At 43.7% G+C, this 18,473-nt stretch overlaps 1 protein-coding gene across 1 annotated transcript in view; it reads left to right on the top strand.

Moving 5' to 3' along the window:
• Positions 1-18,473, top strand: part of LOC138480686 (mitochondrial ornithine transporter 1-like) — a 626,425-nt gene that overhangs the window by 379,835 nt on the left and 228,117 nt on the right. Inside the window, exon 4 of the mRNA XM_069612363.1 lies at positions 9,753-9,893. Within this exon, the coding sequence (XP_069468464.1) occupies positions 9,753-9,893 (141 nt within the window). The remainder of the gene's footprint in view (positions 1-9,752; positions 9,894-18,473) is intronic.

Genomic DNA, 18,473 nt, shown 5'->3' with positions numbered 1-18,473 from the left:
TGGTGAATGCCTTGTTTAAAGAAGGAATAATTCCTGAGAAGATCAAGACCGTTAATACCACCCCCCTGATGAAAAAAAAAAAAACAGGACCAGATCCTAAGGACCACAATAACTTGCAGCCAATAACAAACTAATTTTATTCTTATGATCATGGACAAGATTGCGACAGCCCAGTTACAAAAATGTGTAGAAGAGAATGAAATCCTGCATAAACCGTCCGGTTTCATATCGGCCCATAGCACAGAAGCAATCGGTAGAAATTACCGAAAAAAAAGGTTCAACCTATGCACAAAGGTCGTAAATGCATGCCACCAAAGGTTCGAACACCAAAAGTTTGAACGTTTGGTGGCATGCATTAAACATTATTATTTTTTTTAACCCTGCAGGGGTGTGGGTTTTGTAGGGTTTTTAAAATTATGTTTGCATGGGAAATGTACGCACCGTTTGTGGTGCGTACATTTCTCATGCAAACTTTTCCGTCACTGACTTTTCCGCGATGGAAAAATCACTTAGATCCGCACAGAAATAGCTATGATAGACCTGCAGACCCATATGCTGAACATCAGGGACGGAGGCAAAACGGGTCTACTGGTTCTGCTTGACTTAAGTGCCGCATTCGACTTGCTGGACCACGAGCAGCTCGAGTGGGTCCTAGAAAAGGTAGCAAACTGTTCTCGGAAGCCACCAAATGGCTGATCTCATTCATTTCAGGCAGAAAATCCAAGATCCACAGGGGAGATAAATTCTCCACAGAAGCGCCGATCGAATGTGGTGTCCCTCAAGGCGCTAGTCTCTCCCCGCTATTGTTCAACTTATACCTGAGGTGTCTCTGTATTGTGTTCGAGAGCATAGGATCATATTTTACCAACCATGCAGACAACACCCAGGTGGTAGTTGAACTAAGCGGGAGCTACATTCGGGAATGCGCCAAGCTAGGAGACATGTAGAACACCATTGAGGCGTGGATGTTGAAGAACTGGATGTGCTTGAATGCGAAGAAGACAGAGCTGATGATTTTCGGCTCCACCCAAGCTAGAAATAAACTCGGTCCTCAGTACAAGTCTTTTTCCATGAAGGACTCAGCCATTCCAGTCGGAGAGGAAGTGAAAACAATAGGCATGACCTTGGAAGCATCGCTGGGGGCCGAGGCACAAGTCATGTATCTACAAAAGAATTGCCAATACTACACACGCTTACTCCGGTCCATTAGACTTTACCTAAGTCAAGAGAACACAGCAACCAATTCAAGAGCTATTATTCTATCACGGCTACACTATGGAAATGCATTATTGCTTGGCGCTAGTAAAAGATGCCTGACCAAGTGCCAAATTATTCTAAACAATTTGGTTAGAATAATAAAAAAGAGGCCATGGAGAGAACATATTACAAAAGACCGAAGGGATCTCCATTGGCTTGCAGTGGACGAAAGAATAATCTTTAAGAGCATGACACTGGCACACAAGTGCTTATTTGGACAGGCTCCGAGGTACCTCCACGAAAGGATCACTCTATAGACACCTTTAAGATCCCTAAGATCAGAAGGCACGAACCAGATAAAAAGCACCCTGTTCAAATGCTCACAGAGCTTGGGAAGAGCGTTCCCAGTCAGAGTAGCCCAAATATGGAACACACTCCCAATTGAGCTATGACGGGAAAGGAAATACAACAGCTTCCGAAAAAAGCTGAAGACTCACTTATTTAAGTGAACCAGTTAATTCAGCCTTAGAGAAAACTCTCAGACCGGTAGACGAAGCCTAGATTAGTTGCCCATTAATTGTCTCATATTGTTTTGTGCTCGTTCTTTGTTGCACCCTGATGCCTGTGGGCTACAGCATGCTATAAACCAATAAATAAATGCTTCCTCCAGAAAATATGCATCTTTAGGCCAAGATGTTCTGCACAATGGTTATTCTCAAACTTGGCTGCCATGTGCTGTCAGACTCTTGCAGGGCTTTGAGATGGGCAGTCTGGTTCTGAACCTGTTCAGGAGTCTGAGCAGAATGCCAGTGTAAGCAAAATGTTCTTCATTGTGATTCTGGTCATCTTAGTTCTTGCTTCCCCTTTTTGACAAGATCCACTTTTCCCTCCCCATGAGCTGTCACCATACCCTTACATTTGGGTATACAGGTATAAATGTATGAAGCAAGGCAACAGGGCCAGAGAGTGAAGCCACGTTGGCCCTATTGAAAGCTTCAAATATACAGCACACACTTTCTATGAGAGATGTATTTTTTTCTCTTTGCTTTTGGGAATCTTGTCTTCTGTTCCCACAATGCAATGGGCAGTTGCTGGCTTTGCTTCACTGTACCAAACGTCTTTCTGAGGCATGAGCTACATTGAGGCTAGATCCCACAGTGTAATGGTCTCTTGCTTTGCTTCAGGATTCACAGCCTTTGTTATTATTGAGTACAGACCTGGCTTTGAGAAGTAATGGAGCCCTTAAGAGGTATACTCCAATACCGATACAGAACGGAGCGGTAATCGTGATAAAGGATATTCCCAGTTTTTCCAGATTGGGGAGGGGGGGGGAATCTCGCCTACACGGACAAGCACCACTTGACCGTGTCTCTTGAACACAGCCATCTCCCAGCCACTTAGAATTCACAATCAGCTGGTGGAGGTAGGTGTACAAGCAAGCAGTTTTTTGACTATGCATTTTGTGTTACCCACTGGCTCACTGTGATGTGGTTACACCATATTGGTCCAGGTGATGAAATCGGTTCACACGCACCGAAGGGGAGTTTGCACACACTCTGATCTTCTCCCCAACACAAACCCCCCCCTCTTCACTTCCCCTCACCCCTCCTCTCCTTTGTTGCCCTAAGAACATGGCATACTTAATGTTTTGGGAACAAGGCACTAGCAATTAATTTGCTCGAAATAAACATGGCTGCACTTTGTTAATATAGCTATGGTGACAGTGCTAAGCAGTCGGGAGTGTCCCATTGCTTCCCCATTTGTCCCCCTACAGGGGACAGAGGTGACTGCCCAACCCGCAAAATTGGACAGTTGCTGGAGCCATGCCAATCCCAGAATAAATTGGTCCTGAAGATGACCTTACTAGCTATGGTCATCGAAACCGGTCGACCCTATAGATCATGAGGCCTATCATGATCATGACGATGTTCGCTAAATGAAGCTAGGATATGTCAACAAATCATATATATTCTCCTTTAGTGAGTACTTCTTTTAGGCTATCCCTGTATTGTGGGCTATTTTACTATCCAGGAGCGACGATTGACGTGCCTAGAGCTTGCTACCCAGTTGGTGAATAAAAGACTAAAGGAAATTCCTTGGGGCTGCACGCCTCTTATGAACGATGACGAGGCATGATCCAAGAAGATCTGTTATGTTATGGTAATTTGTTAAGCACTCGTTCACCCAAGGGCATCATGGCACTCAAAAAGGAGAGAGAGCAACACTGCCTACAGTCATAATCCTAAAACAGATGCTTTTTCAGTGCCTTTCCAAAGGTAAGATGATTTACCAAGTTTCTCAAAAACAGCAAAAGGCTATTACAAAGCCAAGCTGCGGCATCAGAAAAAGCACACCCACCAATACGGTAGCGTCGAAACAGAGGAACAAGTAAGTCAGCTGTAGCAGAATGCGGGGGCCGCGAAGGATGGTAGCGGGAGAACTTATCACAGAGATATTCAGCACCTTGGGCATGCAGGGCATGGTGCACCAGGCAAAGGGCTTTAAGGAGCATGCGCTGGGCAACCGGCAACCACTGCAAGGCACGTAGCACAAGGGATAAATGGGCACCATAAGGGGAGCCAGTGGCGACCCGAGCAGCCATGTTCTGCAGACGCTGAAGCCGCTGTATAAGTCCCTTTGGTTGTGATAGACAGAGAATTACAGTAGTCTAGGCGACTGAGCAAAAGGGCTGCCACTATCGGAGAATGTAAATGAGGGAGTATCAAAGTAAGGACCTTCCTCCGAATTCGAAGATGAGAATGCCCTGCTTTACAGACAGCGGCAACCTTTGACTCCATAGAAAGTGAAGCCGAGGCTGTTACCCCCAAATTCCTCACCTTGTCGGCCGGAACAGGAAGGGGACCCAAAGAAGGCCAAAAAGAAGACACCCAAAGTGAGGCATCGGGAGGAGACCCCAGCACCTCGTCTTATCCCCGTTCAAATTCAGCCAGTTGCAGTTCATCCAGTTTCCCACGGACGCCAGCCACCCCCGTAGGCACAACGACATCTCAGCCTGATCAAGATCTAAACAGATCAGGATCGGAGTGTCGTCGGCATACGAGTAGCACCTGACGCTGAAGGAGCAGATGAGACCCACAAGAGGACAGATGTAAGTGTTGAAGAGAATAGGGGACAAGGCAGAGCTTTGGGGGACACCACAGAGGAGTGAAAACATAGAGGAGAGAAATGGGGGAAGTGAGTGTCTGAGTTCCCTCAGCCAGGAATGAGGTGAACCAGGTATGAACCTGGCCCGAAATTCCGACTTGGACCAGGCGGTCAAGCAAGATTGGGTGGTCAACGGTGTCAAAGCCACTGCCAGATCTAATAGAATCAGGGCACCCACCCCGATCTGTCTCGACTTAACACTCGTTCCTCTGGATTCTTAATTCAATATGATTCATTGAGTGTGAATAATTGTTGATGAGGGACAGTTTTCTCCCGCTGTCCCTATTAGATAGCGCACCACCGGCCGCCTAGGGAGAGCTTGCCCGGACAAGGTCAGGGTGGGCTTCCTGCGAGGGACAGCCTGTGTGTTTTCTGATATCAGTACGGATGAGAATGCGACCTTGTGTGAAAAAACGTACTCCTTAACCCGTTTTTTTGTGCTAAAAATTACATGGGTGTACAACAGTACAGATGCATAATGGAGCACTTTTCAGAGGTAACAGAACAGACATACAGCGGTGTAGGATATAGAGGGCACAGATGTATCTGGGAGGAGAGGGGTGGCTGGCGTCTAGCAAGTCAGGTGGTTCAGGGGGCGACGTGATGGCCTAGGTGCTGAGGAGGAAAGACACCTTGAAGAGGTGGGTCTGGAGTTCTTTTCTAAGTTATGGGAGCGCAGGGGCGCGTTTGATACTGACTGGTAGTATGTTCCATAGTCTTGGGGTGTAGGCCGAGAAGGCTTGTTTACTAGCAGCGGATTTCAAATCTGCACCTGTCCTTGCTTCTGGTCTGGTACCCTCTCCTTCAGAGGTACTGGGAATGTGGACTTCAGTTCCCACAATGCAATAGACTTTCACGTTTCTCATTTCACAACGTGCACCTTTTCCTTCAGAGGCATTGAGAACATGGACTGTAATTTCCCACAGTGCAACAGTCTCATGTTCTTCCCCTCAGGGCTCACAACCTCACTGTTAAGTGCACCTGGTATCCACGGGGACGCCACCCAGCCGTATGGACACTGGTATCCTTCTCTGCGGTTCCCAGATGTGGCCAGTGGGGGAGGTTCTGCCTGTAATACAGGATGACTATGTTCAAGACTGGCCATCTGGGGTAATTGGCTTCCCACCACCCTGTATGCCCGCAGCCCCTCTGGACCTCTTCTCACCTTGTTGTTAATTCAGGTGTGCTCTACGTCATGCCTTCTTGGCAGGGGCACGATGTCCTTTGTGGGCGGATGCGATCTAGTTACTTCACTGATGCCGGCCCGTTTGAAGTCTTTCAGGTAGGTCTTATTGCTGTTGTATAGTGCTGTTATTCCAGCATGCCTTTCTTGGTTTAATAATGTCTGTCTCTTCCTTAGATGTGCAGAAGTCCAGTGTAGTGCCTTGGCTAAATTGGATTTCGCCGGTAAATTATGGCATGTAATGAGCGCTATGATGCGGTAAGTAAGCGCTATGCGCAGCACAGTGATGCCTTGCCTTTGCTAACCTGTTTTCTTTTCTTTTCCCATAGGTCGCAGTGTTCACCCAGGGTGTGGAATTCCGAAGCGATGCTGGTCGAGGGGCGACCTGCTAGGTAAGCCTTTCGGCACCGTTCGTAATGTTGTAATGTCTCTAATACCTTGTTTCTTTCCTTTTTTCAGATCTGTCGGTCCGGGAGACGTGCTGATCCTAGGAAGCTGTTCGCAGGAGCTGTGGGCAGCTAACGATGAAAATTGCAGGTAAGAAGCTGCTGCTAACAATGTTCCTTTTGTCTCTTTACAGGTGCTGTTCCTCCGAGGTTCGTGGGTATAGCTGGACACTGTGAACGTCACGTTGCAAGATTGCAAAGTAACGCAAAGCGTGTAATCCAAGTCAGGTGTGGTTTAAATAGTTTCAAGAACGACCTTTCCACTGCTCCTTCCTGTGAGCTCCTCCTGCTTCCCCTGCTCCCCCCACCCGTACCGTTCACCTCCTCGCCGGGTGTCTATACCTCATTGTTGATAATCATTGTAAACTAGGGTTTTCTCCCCTCGCAGGTTTTTCACACTTAGGTGGCCTCTCCACTGTGTTCACTTGTGTTTCCGAACTGTGGTAAACTAGGGCCTGTCGCTCTCGTCCTGTCCGCTGCCCTTGCCCTGTCTTCCCACCCCACTCCCTTCTATTCCATGGTGCTCTCTATCTCACCTATCTTTTCTAACTGCTTCTCCATTTGCTTCTCCATTGACTATCCTGCTCTCCTCACTAAATCTGGTAAAAAAAAAAAGTTTAAAAAGGAGATCCTGGTCTCCAGCCCAGGCTTCCCTATCGCCGACACCTACACTAGTGCCTCCCCCAAGGAAACTCTCACTGACCTCCCCTTTTTCGTGCCTTCACCTGACCTATGGACCCTTCATATGATCCCTGTGCTCTCTCCTTTCTCCTCTTCTCCCATTAATGGTGGCACCCGTTGGGATGTCCTCTAGGCCTCCTTCCACTCCTCTAAGGCCATCATTAATGTCTATGCTAATGGAACCGTCTTGGTCCAAGGCCCTCAGGCCAACCTTCACCTCTTTGATAGACGTTTCCCGCGCCTCATCAACTTCCTTTCCTCTCCTGCTGTCCCCCCTCCTCTATCCTCGGCTACCATGCCTTCACCCTCCCTCCCTGCCCCCCCTCTCTCTCTCCCTCTTCACCTCCGCAGGGCGTACCTCCTGACCAGTACCCCTCCCCGGAAGTCCTTCAAAAATGGCAACCTTCTCCACATTGCCACACTTAATTCTCGCTCTGCTGTCAAACATTCCTCTGATATCTGCCGCCGCCTTGAGGAACTGGACCTTGATGTGCTCGATCTCACTGAGACATGGTTCACGGCCAGCTCTGTCACCAGCTTTGACACACTCTTACCTGACGGTTACAAGATCCTCTCCGGGGGGGGGGCGGTGTGGCCCTTATCTTCCCTGAGTGGATTCCTGCCACTGTTACTCCCACGCAGATCTACTCCTCTTTTGAATGTCTTGTCTGCTGACTCTCTCTCTCTCCTAGCCATTCCCTTACTGTGGCTACTATCTATCGGCCACCTGGTCAAATCTCCTCCTTCCTCTCCGAGTGGGCGGACCTCTCCTCCTCACTCCTGTCCTCAACCACTCAACTCCTCCTTCTTGGAGACTTCAACATCCACCTGGATGCGTCCTGTCCCCCCTCTGGACTCTTTCGCGAAGTCTGCGACTCTCTCAATTTCTATCCTCCCGTCTGGGATGACTCATTCTGCAGGGCACACTCTTGATGCTCTGATTTCCTCTGACCTTCCAGTCTCTGTCCCTCTCTCCACTCCTCTCTTGGAGTGATCACTTTCTCCTATCCTCCCACCTCACCCTCCCTACCCCACAGGCAAAGCCACAATCTTCACTGCCACCTACCTTCAGTTGAGGCTTTCACTGCCACCTTCTCGCCCCCCTCCTCTCCCTTCAGCTGACTCCCAACCTGCCACAGCCCTCTCCACTCTGCTATATCTGATACTCTTGATATCCTTGCCCCTGTCATGAGAATCCGCATGAAGCCCAAAGCCAAATGCAACTCCTGGTATGACTCGGATCTCGTCACCCTTAAACGCAAGTGCAGGGTGGCAGAGAGGAAATGGCGGGCTTCATGTTCATCCTCTGACAAACTGGCCTGTCGCCTGCTCCAAAGGCAATACCGGTTCTCTGTTCTCTCCAAGAAGAGAGCCCTCATCCAAGCTTGCATCTCTGCGGCATCTAACAATTCGGCCGAACTCTTTACAATCTGCAAGGAGCTGGCCAACCCTGCTGCAGTATCTACCTCTCCTGTCCCCTCCCAGGCCCTCTGCACAACACTGGCCTCACTTCATTTCAAAAACTCAGGACATCCTAACAACTATTACTATGAATAATGATCAATATAGAAACTAACTGTTTAATAGTTCTGGTTGATAACCCAGACTTCAATCCATAGAAATAGTTGTTTTGTTTTAATAAGACACGCACCATGGGGGCGACAAATTAAAACGCAACATACCGACCTCCTTTCTGTGTGCACTTATTCGACACCAGGAAAGTGTTTTAGAGAGAATAGGGACAGGATCTCGATACCCTTTGCAGTCGGCCCAGCTGCACCATCTAGGACCCACATCCATTTGGCACAAGATCATTTACAGATAAGGTCATCTAAATGGCTGGCTAGGGACTCGGCCATAGGAATAACTTTATAATTACTTAGCCTTCTGTTTTCTAAGTGTTGCCATTAATGGGCATTAACGGGAGGGAACTGCCTTTTAACTCTCCTTTGTGGTTACAAGACCTCGTATGGAACCAGCCTCCAGCGTCTACAATCACATTGTTATTTTATATTTTCTTTATTAATGTGTTCTTTTGCAAACTGTAACCAATGTACGCGTTCAGCAGCGCTACCAACCAATCAAGGGCCAGCACCCGAAATTAACTATTTCTCTGTGCTTCAAGAAGAAACCAATCATTAATCTGAGTGCGACCTTTCCAAGAAGGAACATTTTGAGAGACAAAATGGTATGTAATCATGGCAAAAGAAGCTCTCCAAAAAAGCACATTTAATTGTCCTAACATTATCAGCGCCTCATTAAAAGTGTACAATCTTCAGTTCTAATGGTTTGTAGTCCTATTATTACATTTGTCTTACTGGGCAAAGCATATTTTCAAAACCTAGAATTGCCACCTTCTTGATATTATCATTCCAAGTTGGACAATCTGTTACTCTTAAAGTAATCTTTTTCAAAATATCCCTATGAGAAAAGGGTAAGGGTACAAACAGTGCCAATAAAAGTTCCTTGCTGCTTTGTATAAAAGCAAATAATTACCAAATGTTTGGTCACATATTTCTGATGAAAGGGTGGCCATCAACTACATAATGTACACTGGGCTTGGTGCTCCTTTTAAATTTTCACAAAACTCACCCAAACATTAAGGTCTTTGTAACCATAAATCCTATACATTCATACAGACTCGGACAGCCTCAAGATTTCGATGTGAATAGATAATAGCCCTGACATCTGTTACCTACCCCATTGGGGTTCGAGGACGGTCCTGCTTCTTCAGTTGAGCTTGAGGGGCCTCACACATTTTTAGATGAGTTGGCAGGATCTCGGGATTTTTACTGACTTCATTTAAATGGATATATACACGATAGGCTGAAAGTACTGAGCACAGAAGCAGTTGTGTTTTAGGAGATTGTAAGTACATCATTTCCAGACGTATAACCTGCACTGCTATCCTTTTCTTCTCTAATTACTCTACTTTATGTATCGTTGACCATTTAGGAGCGCATGATTGGGAGCACTCCATAGTCATCCGTCCCTCCCATGCTTCTATGCACTTGCTGATGAATGCTAAGGTCCAGGTATGCTTGCTTATGGTCATTGAAATGTGCCCTCTTCCTTTTCAGTGACTTGCAAAAAGCCACCGCGGGCTCCATCTCCTCCATCTTCTCCTCTGTGGTCCTGTGCCCGACCGAGCTGGTGAAATGCCGCATGCAGGCTTTGCATGAGATGAAGCTCACAGGCAAAGCCTCAATGGACACCGAGAGGTGAGCATTCCCCAAGCTCTGTGTCATGATACAGATACAGATTTGTGCGGGGTAAGGGAGTGCTGTGGACTTTTTCTTTTTGTTTGTTATAGGTGAAGAAAATCAACTTTACAATTATATTTTTTATACAAATAAATCATCATACAAAATGCTAATGGAACAAAAATCTAAAAATTCACTTCAGCTACTTAGTACATTTTAGATAAAACAAGTTACTTTCTGATAAAAGATGCATTCAAAATGTACATTTAAGACAAAACTGAACAGCATTATAAGGAATACTAATATGTTAACAAATGAAGTCGGAAGCATCACAGTAATTAACAATGATCGAAATCAATATTGAAAATGTAAGTGGTTCTGCAAATGTTTCACTGATCTCATTAAAGTAATTAAAAAGAATTCATAAGATAAAGTTCATGAGAGATTACATTTGCAGCTATTCAGTTGTTGTACATTAGTTGACAGATCTCATCATATAGTCAATGAATCTTAATCAAATGACATTGCTATTATGTTCATGGAACTGATTTATTGAAGTGAACACCTATGATCATGTTTTATAGTGGTGCTAAGTTTCTGTTAGTAAGACAGTTAAAAAGTTAATTGTGGCTATTCTGAGCGAGAGACTTGAAGTACATAGAATTATGTGCCATACAGTTTCAGGATAATTATTTTTGAAATACTCAAGATATTTCAAAAAGTGATTAATTCTAAGTGAGTCCACCGCTGGACATTGTGTGATGAAATGTTGTAAAGTCTCATGCTGTTCTTTGAGTAGGCAAAACCGACAGTAATTACTTTCTTTGTCAATCAGTGAATGTCTAGCCAATGATATCTCTGGTGGGCCACAGATTAAACCTTAAATGCAAGGTTGATGATCTGAGCAGAGGCGAGGGATATTTCAACAAGTATGGTTCAACTGTGCGTAATTTCTTTTCTTCAAATGGATTCTCTTTGAAATCCTTATCGAGTGCATATTCTCCTCGTCTCTATCCAGTCCGCCAAGTAAAGTTTGTTTTTGCTCTGTTGGGGCCTGGGATGAGGACCTCAATTGCGATATCAGCCCCCCCTAAAATGTCAAAGGCTGCTCTTCTACATTTATTAGCAAATGTATCATCTGAGCCAAGCATATATTCAGATGGTGTTTTGAGCAGTGTGCTAGAGTGCGTGGCTCAGAGACCCTTCCTGAGCAGTGCACAGTGATGCTATTTGGACAAATCATGCAACAAAATGGATCCCATCTTGATCCAACCCATGGCACCGGTATGCACCGTGGCAATTTCAGTATTTGCCTCCAGTATTTACCCCCCATCTTGTTAAAGACAATCTGATATTATTTCTTGCGTTTCTAAACCGTACATAAGGACTAGAGAGGTTTCTTGCATATAGTAGGTGATGGGCGGTTTTAAGGAAAATTTGCCATATTTGGCTAAGATGATTTTGGTTTGTGTTATAGATGTAACAAGTTTAGTTTCAAGCATTGACATGTGCGAATTATTATGCGGTTGACTGTCTATAATCATGCCCAAATAGGTGTACTAGGGGACTAATTCTATATTGGTGTTGTGCAGAGACCATCTTGGTTTGCTCCACAGAGGTCGCCTACTCGCGCATGACCGAATCTTGGTTTTTTGTAAATTGATTGTGGTTATGTACTGTGCTAGAGCTTCTATTAGTTTCTTTAGGCCTATAGGAGTCTTGGAGATTAAGACTAAGTCATCTGCATAAAGTAATGCAGAAACAGCTTTGGAGCCAAGTTTTGGAGCGTCAGCAATGACGTTAGCAAACACATGTTTGATATGGTGAATAAAGTAATTAAAGATGGCTAAAGCAAGTATACAGCTTTGCTTTAGGCCTCTAGTTGTCTGGATAGGGGCTGATTAGTCAGTTTAATTTGTACCAAGGTGTTTGATAGAAATAATTGGTGCTCTGCATTCAAAGTAGAAGGACAAGCTGCTTTGCGTAATTTGTTCATGAGGAGACTCCTTGATACTTAGTCAAAGGCTGTATGGAAATCGACAAATGCGAAGTAGATTGGTTGTTTAGTTGCCACAGCCTGAGTTTTAATAGCTTTAAGTGTTGTCAAGTTTATGACCGTCCCCAACCCAGCAACAAAGCCTATTTGATTAGAATCGCTTTGTTGGTGTGATGCAGTCCAGTCATTAAATTTGCAGAGCAATAGGCGCACGAAGATCTTGCCCGGCGCGTCTAGCAAGGCTATTGGCCTGTAGTTGGTGGGAAGGGAACAATCTCCCTTCTTGTAAATTGGTACAATGACCGAACATTTCCGTGTCAGGGGTATAGTGCATGTTTTGATGACCTCCTTATAGATGTTATTCAACATGGATATTCAACACTAATAAGGATCTGCTTCCTTTCTTAATCCTAAAACCAGCTTTTTTTTTTAACCAACAACAGTGACTGGGTTTAAGACAGCTCTCTTATTAAATAGGAGGTTAATAGCCTTAGTGTGCATATATCACAGGCTATGTGTGTTCTTTACATATAACGGATAATTAGAGCCGGTTATTTCCCTGTGTCTGATGCTAACTATGTTTCAGTATTTTATGTAATTATGATCTTTTTCAATTAATTACTTTTCACTCATTTCTTCAAAGAAATTTCTGTGCGAATTGTATACATCTTTATATATATATTTGTGCCCTTATGAGTTGGGCCTCACATGTTGTTTTTTCTTCATTGATTATTATATTGAATATTCCAACATTATTTGTTGCTCCAAAAAAATGTTATATTTTTTCACATTGGAGGCTGATATGGTGTTTTCTTTCTCTTTTTTTCTCGTGAGTGAATGTACAGATTTCTCTGAATACAGGTTGGGTAACGAAACTTTGTTTGAATAATTTTACCTAGTAACCAAACATCTGCGTAACAGCACCTTTTCTTGTTTGGATACAATATATACATGCCCCAGACAGTTACTTTTCCCTATGGTCAGACCAACGCAATTATAGAGTGGCCTCTTTTTGTGAATTCAGTTTTTTCCAACCACGGTTGTTCGGTTTGGGAACCCCCTACTATAAAGGGCTTATTGATTTAATAGTTCTAGCCAAATTAAGGCTCACAGGAAAGGAATTCTTTTCTTCTTTCTTCCCCTCTACTGACAATGTCCTCCCCTTATATGTGATCTCACATGGATTCCATTGTCTATACCCGATCATTACCCCGTTTGTAAAAGAAAGATAGAAATGGCTGAAAGTGCAACTCTAAGCTATTCAGAGGAGGAAACTATAGAGCTGACCCGTGGTCCATCTTTTCTTGACCCTGCAGATCCTAGTCAACCAACCATTTCATCCAATACTGCCGATGACTTAATAAAACTCAAGAAGAAGAAATTTTGCAATGAGCTCCATGGTCATTTTCTCCGAGAATATCTCAAAGCTAGCATTATACCAAGTGGCCTGGTAGTGCGTAACGCACCACGTCTCTTGTAAGAAGATAGAGTATACCACCAATTTCAGTTTCATTGCAACAAAGTGTAGCAGAGACCTTATGGTCTTAACGATCACTACTGCTCAACGTATCAGCACAGAATTTCAAAAAATGCTGGAGGCAGAAGAATCTAAATTTAAAACAAATACTTTACTTACTAAAATACAAGAAAAACTCAATGACATAAACACACAATTTGAAGTATTTAAAGCTAATACACTCACCAAAAAGACAAACAAGCTTAATAAAGATATTAGACTTCAAAACTGAAGTCATGTATCCATATACAGCTGAAGGGTATATCGACTCTCTGAAGAAACAGGACTGCGCATCACACTCTACGACATGTGGCAGACAGAGGAGGGTAAACTTCTCAGGATCCAGTAGCTCAGGTTCATCAGGGAACAGCTCTAACTATAATTTCCAACTGTATCAATTTTACCAGTTTGGACAACCACAATTCCAAGGTCCTCCACCTCCGGCATTCCCTTTTTTAGGCAGAGGAGGCCAAGGAGGAGGAAGGGGGCCCCCGTTTTGGAACATCCCGTATCAGGGACAATGCAGGCGACCGAGACAGTGCAGGCGCTAGATGTAATATCAGATACAAATCAGCTGCCAATTTTTAATCTGGCTAAGTTTGACCTAACACCATGCCAAATTTCGATTCTGGTCAAAGGTCTCTCCTTTGTGCCAACAACCGACACAGATTGGTATGGAACGGAAACTGAGATACGACGCTTCTTTCGGGGCTTACGACTCCACATATTTTTATGGACCAAAATGAACAAGATGAGGACCTAGACACAGGCCTACACCCACAGCCGTCCTTGACACCATCAGATAATCCGATCCCTGATGACTTACTTACCTTTGAGAGATGTGTCCTTAAAGACATCAAACAGATGAGAGAAAAAGAAAGAAAATACATCAGAATTTGACCACGGGCGAAAGAAAAGCTCTGAAGGACTTATCTGACAACCGGGACTTGGTAATCAAACCGGCAGATAAGGGGGCGGCATTGTTATAATGACGAATGACCAATATATACATAGGGTCATGTCTTTACTTAATGACGGTGCTAGCTACCGCATTCTCAAATAAGACTCGACCAAATAAATCAAATTAGAGATCTCAGAGATGGTCACCTTTGCTTTAGAGAGAAATTGGATCACTGAAAAGGAACCTGCTTTCCTTATGACATCACAAGATCGTACCCCATGTCTATACGCTCTTCCTAAAATTCATAAAAACTTGCAGGATCCACCAGGGAGACCCATCTCTGGATGCGGGTCTATCCTGGAATCCATTGGCTGCTTCATTGATTTCTTCCTAGTAACCATGGACATTAAAACGTTATATACATCCATTCTACAAGAAGCAGCAATAGACTGCGTATACGAACACTTGACTCGTGAGAATGCTCAGCCACTGGTCCCCTCGGAATTTATTATCGAACTAGCTAGCTTGGCTCTTTGTAATAATGTCTTTACATTCGACAATCAGTTTTACTTGCAAATAAGGGGGACGGCAATGGGTGCCACGTTCGCCCCAAGTTTAGCAATCCTCTTTATGGCATCTTTTGAAGAGCAGTTCATATACAGCCAAATTAACCAGTGGAGCTCCAAAATCCTTAAATGGCATCGATACATTGATGACATTATTTTCATTTGGGCAGGGGATGAGACTTCTCTCAAAATGTTTTGGGAGTGGCTCAATACATGCAATAACAAAATCCAGTTTACGTTGGAATACAGCAATACCCATATACATTTCCTGCACCTGCAAATCTTGTGTCAAGAAGATAAACTTATCTGTAATCTGTTTAGGAAAACAACTAATCACTCTTGCACTATCTAAGCGACCATCCACAGCATATCAAACAATCTTCCATATGGTCAATTCTTGAAGGTTCGGAGGAATTGTTCCTCCCTGGAAGACTTCTATGAAAATGCGACCGCATTGGGAACAAGACTACGGTTATCCAAAGAGGCTGGTGACCACTGCAAGCAAGAGCTAGGTTTTTTCTAACTGAGAGCTACTTTTGACACCACAGGCAAGTACTACCCAGCCCAAAGAAGATGGGGTGACCTGCGTGATCACTCATGACCCCAATTCTTTCAACCTGAAGAAAGCGATTCGAAAACACTGGCCTATAGTCGGGCTACACCTTCCAGATGAACCGATACCAAGGTTGGCCTTCAAGAGAGCTAGGAATATCATGTAGCATCTGGTTCATTCTTCCTTCACTCGTGATCCACCCCGAACGGGACTTTGGAACCTTCGGAAAGTCACAGGTCACACAACCCATGTGGTTCATGTTGTGTGTGTAAATTCACAAAGAAAATTTAAATATTTGGAATTGGTGAAAAACAACGGGTTCTTAAACATCAGTCGAACTGCAAGAGCAGCCAAGTGGTTTACTGCATCGAGTGCCCATGTGGCCCTCTCTATGTGGGCCAAACGATGCGCAATGTCGGAACTCGAATCTCGGAACATCGGTCCAGAATCTGAAGTAAAAATACAACAGCGCCCTTGGTAACACATTTCATAACCAACAACCGACGATATGCTGTGGTGGGTTTTGGAGAAAATACAAGTGGGCCTAAACATACAGAATAAATTATTGAACATGGAGAACAGGTGAATCCATAGATTGGATTCTTTGGAAAAAGGATTGGATGAACAATTTCCTCCAAGACAGAAGGGCCATGTTGGGGATTCTCCCTGACTGATTCATGCCCAAATTGCCTTTGATGCAGACACACTTTCTTATTTTTACAAGTGTATGTATCTATAGCCTCCTTATGGCATGAATTAATAGATACACCAGATCTCTCTTCATATACATAGGGGTCACATTAGGGGGCTATGTACACATGTCCACCACTTACAGATGGCCTACCTAGCTTTCACACCTCTCCCCTGTACAAACCATGTGTTAAGAACAACCACACAGTTTCATTGTACCCCGTTGATTTGTATAATCGATTGTGTGCCATGACTAGCCGAATTTCGAAGGGTTCAGATTTGGGCAGAGTTTTTGCCTAACATGGTTTGAAACATGATCTCTCCGTCATGTTGAAACATTAAAGCCTGTCTACTGCGTAGCCAGTTTCTGTACTTACAGTTTGCTTTTTTTTAGGGCCGTCATTCTTTCTGTAATTGGGAGTTTTATCAATCTCTTGAATCTACGAAAGGCGTTTTTTCTGTTTAATCTCAGGGTACAAAATGTGTGTTTTTATGTGAAGCTAATTCTCCAGATGTAGGTGGAATAATGAGAGATGCTGTATAAGGATTAAGATTAGTGAGTTCATTCTGCAAGATCAAGTCATTCAAATATGTCAGATTGTTATCATTCCAGCTGAATCAGTTTTTAGTATTGTTAAATAATGGCATGGTTTTGAGCCATTGATTTGCTACTTTTAGGTCGTTGAGCAGCCCAATTCCACTGTAAGGCCAGCATGTGATGATCACTATGATCTTGTTTGATTATCGTAAACGATTCAGCATTGGCATACACATCTTTGTCTATAAAGGTGTAGTTAATGATGATGTGGTTCCTCTAGACCACGTCTTTTGAGAAGGGAGATCTCCTGGTAGAGATCCATTAGCCATATCAAGTTGTTTTTCCTTCATCAAGTTCAGCTATTTAGTTGTTGCATGGTGGCTGGGGTGACAATTTACCTGTAGACATCTCAAATTGAGGTCACCAGTGATTATGTTGTTCGTTATACTAGAGTCACACATAATGATGTCTAATAGATGGTATAAGTCTTTACAAAAAAGTTGGTCATTAATACCAGCTGGATTTCTGTAAACGTTTATCAGGGCTATCACATGGTCATGTCCTATCATTTTTACTAGCTGCATATAGATGTTTGGGGCCACCCATGACTGAATAGTTAGACCTGCACTGGTTTTGACGGCTACCAACAGGCCTGACCTGGGACGCCCTTTCTGTGAGGCCTTTGGTTTCTTGGAATGTTAGAATATTGAATCTACCTATTTGATTATAATTGGAGATTTGTACATGGGTGTGGCCACGGGGGTTCCAAGTGGCTAAACTAATTTTTGTATGGTGGGCGTTATCTGATTATGTTCTGGCAGTTGGCTGAAGATTTATTTACTGCTCTCCGTTTTTTAACGCATTTAAGACAAGTAACCGGTGGCATGAGTGGACATTCTGGTTTACCGTCATTCTTGAACTAATCTTGGACAATGATAAAGCCAAGTGTAAACAGCTCCATTTTTGCTTTCCAGAGTGTTTAATACTACTCCCGACGGAATCCATAACCTTAAAATGGATAAATCAACTTGATCTAGGTCTAAAGATGTAAGGTCTTCTAGTAGGGGTATGTCTCAAAAGATGTTCATAATTCTGGATCTACTTGGATCATAAGATCCATACGGATGAAGACATTTCATTATAAAAGAATGGTGTAGACGATTCATCTTATGCTTGTTGACTTGTGTAGTCACCTGGCTCCCGCGATCGATATTGACAGTGGGAGATTTATTGCTCAATATTGAGAATTCTTTCATGTTATTTCCCATTGCTGTTGGTGGATGCAAATTGGGACAGTAGCCTTGTATTCGCAGCCTATCATGGTTTTTATCGCAGTCACAACGAGCTATAGTTAGTTCAGGAGCAAGTGATATTATGTCAGGTTTTACAACTGGAGTCAGTTTTTTGATGGACTTGTCCTGACGGATAAACATCTACTGCCTTTCTTATTTCAGTGCAGCGCTGTTCTAAAGACCTAATGTCTGTTGGTAAGGGAGGTGTGTTTTTGGGCAGTTTATTCTTTTGCCTAGTTTCCTTATTTCTGGGTAGAAGCAGCTCCTTTGTAGCTGAGTGTTCAGCTAGCACTGATATCAAGTCGTCAAGTAGTGGATAATGTAGAGGCATTCAATCTCTGTGAATCTGTGTTTAAAAAAAAAAAAATCTTTAAGAAGGTGTTTATATTTCTTAGTGATTGCCAAAGAGATATTTGCTGTGTGTTTTTGAGCAGAGATGATAGATCGAACAAACTATCAGGTCCCAGCGATGTCTCCTGCAGGAGCAGATGAATAGCCCACCCAATCCCTCAAACCAGTATAACCAACAATCTGATTAACAATTAT

Source organism: Ambystoma mexicanum, chromosome 5p (genome assembly GCF_040938575.1).
Source record: "Ambystoma mexicanum isolate Mex_15411 chromosome 5p, UKY_AmexF1_1, whole genome shotgun sequence".
In the NCBI taxonomy this organism is placed as follows: Eukaryota; Metazoa; Chordata; class Amphibia; order Caudata; family Ambystomatidae; genus Ambystoma; species Ambystoma mexicanum.
Note: the sequence above shows the minus strand (reverse complement) of the source record. Positions and strands in the feature narration are given on the sequence as shown.